We start from the raw sequence: 7,616 nt of genomic DNA, 5'->3' as shown, positions 1-7,616 counted from the left end.
TGTGCAGAGGGGCTGGGAGAGTAAATAGGGACGTGGTGAGTAGGGAGATGGAGGCAGGAGGGAGAAGACGAGAAAGCCTTACTTCCAAAGAGTAACTAGCGGTCAGATCCAGCCCAAACACCCTTAGAGGCCAGGAGGGAAGGCTGGCCACTGTGACGGGGCTGTGGTCGCCCCCAGTGGCTCCTTGGAGTGACACTGACCTCCACAGAGACTGGGAGACTGGGCCCCGTCTTCTTGAGGGTCCTGTCTCTGAGGGCAGGCTCCCGGGGCCGGGGCTGTAGAGCTGGCGGGAGCCCGGGAGATGTCCCTGCATCTCTGAGTCTGAGGCTCGAATCGGGAGGAAGCCGCCTCAGGTTTGACCGAGCAGAGGGCAGCATCACAGGGTCTTGGTCAGAGTCCGGAAATTTCCAAATGGTTTAAAGAGAAGAAACCTCGCAGCTGGTGGGTCGTCAGCTGACCCCTGCAGACAGGACCAGGCCAGCGTCAGTCCAGCAGCAAGATCACGGGTGCGACAGAGGAGGCAAGAGGGATTTTAGAAATGCTACTCCCGGAAGCCTGCTCAGCCGGCTGGCATCATGAGAGACGTGTTTAAATTTCAGGACGTCTTTTATCACCTGAGGAAAACAGAACCCAGTATCATAGAGTTCGGATCGGCCTTAATGACACAGGGAGAGGAAACATTCCGGGCCGTCAGAGCTTTCCCTGTTGGAGAGCAATGTCCTTAATACAAAATGTGACACACCACCCACCCTTTGTTTTCCCCAACAGAGGTTTCCTGAGCCCACACGAGCCGTCACCTTCCTAGGAGCTGGGGTGTGTGGACGCCTCTCCGGGCCAGTCCAGGAACCTCCTCCTCCCCAGGCCCTGATGGGGGTCCCTAGGGGGCTGTGCGGGGCTGCGGCACCCCGGGCTCCTGGCCGGTGGCTCCCTGCCTGCTCGATGCAGCCCTGAAGTCACACGCAAGCCGTCAGGGAACAAACCGGGAGAGAGCAGCCCCGTGCCGGTGCACGTCGGCACGGGAGAGACACTCGAAGTTGCCTTTTAAAGTTTTATTCGTCTGAAGCAAGAGAAAACAGAGAGGAAGGAGGCGCACCCACCCATGGGCTCTCCGACCAGCCTTTTGGAGCCCCCAGATCAGAAAACAGGACCACAGTGAGGACAGAACCCCCACGCCAACGTCCGTGAAGACGTCAGCTCACCTCAAGTCGCCAGTCAAGCACCTGCAGCCACGGCGGTACAGCCTCCTGGGAATCACTCGCTTCCCCCGAGAAGGCCAGAAACTACTAACACCCAATCACCAAGACTAAAAGCCCAGGGCGGGACGGCCCGTCTGGCCCGCGGGCGGCCACCAGCCCGGCGGCCTCAGTGGGTGGGCGAGGTCGCGGACGCAGGGATGAGCTTGGGCCGGGCCTGCTGGGGCGGCGCCACGTCCGGGAGCGGCTCCCCGTGCTTGTACACGCTGACCGTGACGTCGATCTTCTCGCCGCCGTACTTGTTCTTGACGCTCATGCTGTACCGGCCCGAGTCCTCTGAGGTCACGCCCTTGATGGTCATGCTGACGTACTTGGCCTGCTCCACCTTGACCTGGAAGTGCTCGCTGAGCTCGATGTCCTTGTCATTCTTGTACCAGACCACCTCAGGGTCGGGGTTCCCGAACACCGTGCAGGTCAGGTTCAAGGTCTGCGGGGAGGGCGGGGCGGGGGGAGAGAAGGGAGCGTTAGAGGAAGAACAGGCAGGCGGCCTCGGAGCGGGCGAGGTGCTCGTCTGTCCTTCACGTTGTTTACGCAACGTGCTCCTTATGTTTGTGAGCACCGGGCTAGACAGCAGGGGTCCAGCTAGAGCAGGAAGCAGGGCAGCCCGTGAGGAAAGTCAACGGTGCTCTTTTCTGTTTATCCTCAAGCTTAATCCATGGCTTAGCCGACTTAAAAATGTGAAGGCAGTCAAGCCCTGTGCTTCCAGTGGGTATTTTCAGCCTGTTTCTAATTTTCTTCCTGTGCAGACTTGTGAACCCCCTTTACCAGCTCCTTCCGCAAATCTAGAGAATACACTGTCTAACGGTAAATGGCACTGTTGACACTGAGTGAAACACGCTTTCCTTCCACGACAAAGGAAGCGGGTGCTAATTTCTCCACCTTTGTTGTGAGATCCTTGACTGTTCAGCCACAGCTCTTCAGCTGCTGAAGGAAAGGGCGATAAATGTGGGTATTTTGGCCTCAAAAGAATCCCCCCAAGTGTCTGTGTCCCTGTGACACTGAGGTGGGATCACTCAAGCACCGAGAAGTCACCAGTTAGACGTCAGTAATGCCACTGACAGGTGACAAATTAAGACTCCAGTGAATGGTTCCCAACACACATTCCAAAACGACCTTGAAATTGAGCAGAGGTTGTTTCTTATTTCCCTCTTGACGAGGTGGCTCCCAGCTTTGCACACGGTGGGGGGTCGTGCAGCCGTGGGTGTGGCCCCCCCGCCCCACTCCTTGTTCAGTGATGCCCTTGAACGGGCCTGGCGTCAGCACCAGGTGGGTGCCCAGGGCTGGAAACACCAGTTGCCACCAACACGGCCGTGCGCTGTGTGCCCAGGGTCGTGAGGCCGCTGCATTTGGACTCGGAATGTTAGACTGTTCCGTCCCTTGATGACACAGGTTATCGGAGGCAGCCTGGGCCCGGGAGGACGTGGTCACCCTGCCCCCCACCCCGAGCTTCCCCGCCTGCTCTCACCTTGCCCTCCATGATGGTCACCACGTCAGGTAAGCCACCGATCACCTTGCCACGATCTGCAACGGGAAACCAACTCGGCTGAGAAAACCCGTCCACAGGGGCGTCCCGGGGGGGTCGGGCCCCGGGCTGAGCCCCGAGGGCACAGGAGGCAGGCGGGAGGGGCTGCGCTCCCCGCGGAGGGCCCGCGGACGCGGCAGCGCGGCGGGGGCCAGAGCTCGGGGCGGGGCGAGTGACTGATTCTGCGGTGGGCGCTGTGAAAAGCTCTACAGGAAACTCGAGCTCTGAGGGGCTTTGAGGACGAAGATTTCACCTAGGGCTCAACTCGTCAGGCTGTAATTGGTTGGGAAGCGGGGGTCTCGGCATCTCGAGAGAGGGTTTGCGACGGCGGTGTGCTACAGAGATGCGTATGTTCTCTGTCTATCGTGATGCTCTCGCATCCCAAACCCTCTTGGCTGGGAGGGACAGCCCCTCCCCGCCAGGGCACGCCTGTGACAGGTGCCAACAGCCCGACCAGGCCAGGCCTCCCCCGTCTGCCCTGCACCCCGGAGGCAACGTTCCTCTGCCGGAATCACCCAGGCCAGGAGCCAGGCAGCCAGGAACACCCCTGGAGCCCAAAATCCAACAAAATCTTTAAAACCAGCCAGTTTTACAGGCTCCCCCCTGCCCTGGAAACCCCAACAAAGGCCGTAGCCTCAGTCCCCCTCCCTCCCATCTTCTGCCCCCTGACACCCTGACCACCCCCGCGTGGCCCGCATGGTCCCGTCTCAGGACCGTTTCCCTGAGCCTCCCCTGTGTCCCCTCTCATGGCCGCCCCCGACTGACCGTCGTGTAAAAGGCCACAGAACAGGTGGCAGAGGCTGGGAGGCAGACGGGCCCAGGGAAGGGGGGGGAGGGGGGCAGGGGGAGTGGGTGGGAGCCAGAGGGAGGGTCTTCTGTCAGGTGAGACGGTTTTCTGTGTATTATTTAAAGCACAAAATGAATCAACTATGGCCCCTTCTGCCCCACCCAAATAATGATGTATTACACTCGTTATAATCGCACAGGAACTTACTTTTCTCTGCAAAAGCAGCTGCCCTGAAAACCACGGGGGTGGAGAGGAGAGAGTAAACAGAGTGGTGAGAACAGGCTATCGACCAAAGCATCGCATCTGAGCGGGGGCAGCACAGGAGGAGGGAGGCGCATGCGCTTCTAGGAAAACCCAGTCGGGCCGCGGGACCTGGGGACCTGGATCCCGGTGTTTCTCCCGATGCCCCTCCCTGCCCACGTTGGGCGGGCGTGCCCTGTCTCCCAGCTGCTAAAGCCCACAGAAAGGTTAGCACTCAGACTCAGGCTGGAGAGAGCTCTGTCTTCACCAGATCCACCCGACTTCACTGGAGGGTTTATGGGTTTTGGTGAAAACATTGGTTTCCGATTTTCCTTAGTCATCCATTCAACAGATATTTACTGAACAGCCTGGTGTGGGACAAGGTTGGCCCTCAGTTCAAGACACTCTAAAATTTAGATGCATGTTTAAAAATCCCAAGGTATTCCTTAAAAAGTTGCTCTGGACAACAGGATATTGTCCAGCACTACAGAGAAATGAGCAATCGAACCACGAGACAATGCAGGAGCGGGTTAAGGGCACGTGGCTAGGAAAGCCTTCCTTTAACTTAGAGCCGGCCCTCCAGCATCTCGGGTCTGCGTGCGCGGGGTCAGCCGACTGCAGACCACCTGGCACCGTCGGGTTTACTACTGAAAAAGATTCACATGTAAGCGGACCCACAAAGTTGAAACCCGTGTTGTTCAGGGTCAGTGGTATGGGGACTTCTGGAAAAGGCAAAGCCATGGAGACAGTGAGGTGGGGGTGGGGGTCCGGGGGGAGGGGGGAGGACGGGGGGAGCACAGAGGTTCTGGGGCGGTGAAGCTGCTCTGTGTGACACTGCAATGGCAGGCACATGACATTAGACACTCGTCCAAGCCCCCAGAACGTCCAGCAGCAAGCGGGAGCCCCCGTGTAAACCATGGGCTCGGGGTGACAGTGACATGTCCATGGAGGGTCCCCGGATGTTGCAAATGGACCATCTGGTGGGGGTGCTGGCAGTGAGGGAGGCTGTATGGGGGGACAGGGGCACGGGACATCTGTGTACCTTCCTCTCAGTTTTGTCCTGAACCAGAAACTGCTCTAAAAAAATAAAAGTCTCAAAAAAGAACTTAAATATATAACATTTAAAAAAAAAACTGCTCTGTGTGACGTGTTGCTAAGATTAAAACTATTTCATAAATTCAGTGTTTTAATCATCTAAAGCAACCCAGGATTATTACCACTCTGAAGTTAATTCATAGAAACATTTCTAGTTCAGAAGAACACCTTTGTCTACATACTGAGTTGCTTAAATTGCCATTATTATCCCAGTTCCCAGGAACATCACGTTCCTTGGGTCACTCAGGCATCCCCAGAGGCCCCCACCCTCAGCCAAAACAAGGCCACTCAGCCGCACCCCAGAGGGAAGAGCAGTGACCAGACGTGCAAGTCTTACTTGAGTTGCTGGAACTCTGCGAACGCTTCGTCAAAAGCTGCAAGGGAAAATTCATACATTATTAACCATCTCACTGTGTTTGGCTTTTCTTCATTCCCTCAGCTGCTCTGCCGGCGACTCTGCTTAATGAAAACTGACAAATAGCCAAATGAATGCAGTGATTACTGGGAAGTAATCTTCTCTGAATGAAAATCGTGAGATCAGGTTGTTTCCCTTCCAGCATCAAGTTCCCCTCGACCACGAAGAGAGTCACTAAGCGCAGCGTTATCAGGCGCTAAAGAACGTGCTCTGACCTTGACCAGACAGGTCCAGGGAGCGCTGGTGTTTATCTTTGCCGTCAAAGATCTCGAAGGTGTATTTCCCCTTGTCCTTCTCCGTGGGCTCACAGATCTGCAGCCAGGCCATCTCCTCGCTCCCTCCAGTCCTCATGTGCTCACTCGATGCAATCTTAGCATCCCTTTAAAAAAGTCACAGGAACAAACTGCAATTTAGAATCTCGTCTTATCTGCAAGGTGCCTCCGGGCCAGCATCCCAGGTCTCCGCGAGGCAGCGTCCTCCGACTTGCTGGCGCTCACGTGGTCATCGATTTTTCTGGATGTTACACGTTCACTAATTTACTTCGGTAGCTCAGCTCTGAAAACGTGTAAAATTAAATCTGAAGTTAGTTTTAAAAGACACATTGTTGTTTAATATCTGCCTGTTGCCCACACAGCACAGACGATCAGATACTCTATGCAGCATGGCACTTTTCTGCTCAAAAAATTAAAAATAGAATCACCGTATGACCCCGTGATTGCACGTCTGGACAGATACCCAAAAGAACTGAAAGCAGGGACTTGAACAAGCATTTGTACATCCGTGTTCATAGCATTATTCCCCACAACAGCCAAAAGGTGGAAATAACCCAAGTGTCCATCTAGAGGTGACGGACAAACTGTGGTCCATCCGCACAATGGAGTAATATTGAGCCTTAAAAAGGGAGGAGACTCTGACACCTGCTACAACCTGGATGGGCCTGGATGACATCGTGCTGAGTGTCAGTTGCAAAAGGACAATTAGGGTGTGACTCCACCTGCAGATCGTTGGGGGCCCGGGCTGGGGGAGCCGGGGGGGGGCGGGGGTTGTGGGTGGCGGGTGCAGAAGGCAAGTTGTGCAGATCAGTGGTGGCGGCGCGGCAACGTGAGTGCCCCCGAGCTGCTCGCCCAGCGGTGGTTAAAATGGGAAATTGCACATTTTGTGTATTTCACCACAATTTATAAAGCTCAACATAAAGTTTGAGCACCAGGTACCATTCCTGCCTCCTCAGAAAGTGTGAGCCCTGCGCCAGCTGTGCGGGGCGTCCAGGGACAGTGAGTTCACACTTTCACGGCATCGAGTGAATGTGAGTTACTTCCGAAAGCCCCTTGGGTTTAGCAGGAGCGGAGGAGGATTTGCAGAAGTTCGAGTCACGGGCACATGAAGCCCAGAACTTCGGCCAGACAGGAGCCTGGACGTGGGTCCGTCTCTCTCCTGCAGCAGCTCCGGGAGGCGGGCGCTCGGTGCTCGGCCGGGCGGGTCCGGCAGAGGACTCCCCACAGCGCATCCGGCACCTCGCGACCCCTGCCTGGGACCCTGCTCCGCCGTGTAGCTGTTTCCCAGCACTGTCGCTTACTAGTCATGTGATTTTAAGCAAGATGATTTCTTGCTAAACCTCAGTTTCCACGTCTGTAAAACGTGGGTGTTGGTACCCAGCTCGTGGGGCTTTTGTGAGGGTAAGCGAAGTCTTGTGTGCTGTGTTTACCACACACTAACCGCCCCCAAGTGCCTCTGCCCGCCCGCGTGTCCCCGGGTGTGCTCACAGGGGTGTGGCCTGTGTCTGGCCCCCACGCGCCCTGGCGCCCAGCACAGAGCGAGCTGCTCCCGGGGAGGCAAGGCCGGGGAAGGAGCCGGCTCCCTGGCGGACGGACGGGTCTTCAGGGGAAGACAGGACGCGCGTCACAACTACACACAACCTTCTGCAAGACAACGCGCCGCAGACGACAGAGACGCACAGGGCAGGAAGCCATGGATTCTCCTTTTCCAGGGCGAGGCTCGATTCAGCTAGAAACAGATTTACCCGTCGGCCTAAAACACAAATCCTTATAAACAACTGCATCACAGAAACACACTGGAGATTCAGTCTCCGCAGCCCCTGTGACTGGACTCCTTTAGGGAAAACACAGCCGCTAAGGCCCTTCCTGACCAGCCCCTCGGGTGGGAGCTCCAGTGGCCCCCCTGCCGCGGCCGCCCCCACCAGCCCGCAGCAACGCAGGCACCAAACGCGGCGCACCGAGACACCGCTGCAGCTTCTCGTCTGAGGATCCCGAGTGCAGCGTCTGAGACAAAAGCACGGCCTGTCAAAGT

At 56.6% G+C, this 7,616-nt stretch overlaps 1 protein-coding gene across 3 annotated transcripts in view; it reads right to left on the bottom strand.

Annotated features, from left to right (window-relative positions):
* Positions 1 to 1,034: 1,034 nt before the first annotated feature.
* MYOM2 (myomesin 2) overlaps positions 1,035 to 7,616 on the bottom strand; it is a 61,869-nt gene continuing 55,287 nt past the window's right edge. For all 3 annotated transcript variants that reach the window (XM_074353601.1, XM_074353603.1, XM_074353602.1), the window contains exons 33-37: positions 5,528 to 5,691; positions 5,235 to 5,271; positions 3,770 to 3,792; positions 2,719 to 2,774; positions 1,035 to 1,680 (exon numbers count right to left, since the gene is read on the bottom strand). In XM_074353601.1, coding sequence (XP_074209702.1) covers positions 1,363 to 1,680; positions 2,719 to 2,774; positions 3,770 to 3,792; positions 5,235 to 5,271; positions 5,528 to 5,691 — 598 coding nt within the window. In that variant the 3' untranslated portion in view covers positions 1,035 to 1,362. The remainder of the gene's footprint in view (positions 1,681 to 2,718; positions 2,775 to 3,769; positions 3,793 to 5,234; positions 5,272 to 5,527; positions 5,692 to 7,616) is intronic.

This window comes from Camelus bactrianus, chromosome 26, assembly GCF_048773025.1.
Source record: "Camelus bactrianus isolate YW-2024 breed Bactrian camel chromosome 26, ASM4877302v1, whole genome shotgun sequence".
Lineage (NCBI taxonomy): Eukaryota > Metazoa > Chordata > Mammalia > Artiodactyla > Camelidae > Camelus > Camelus bactrianus.
This window is presented reverse-complemented; position numbering and strand designations above follow the sequence as displayed.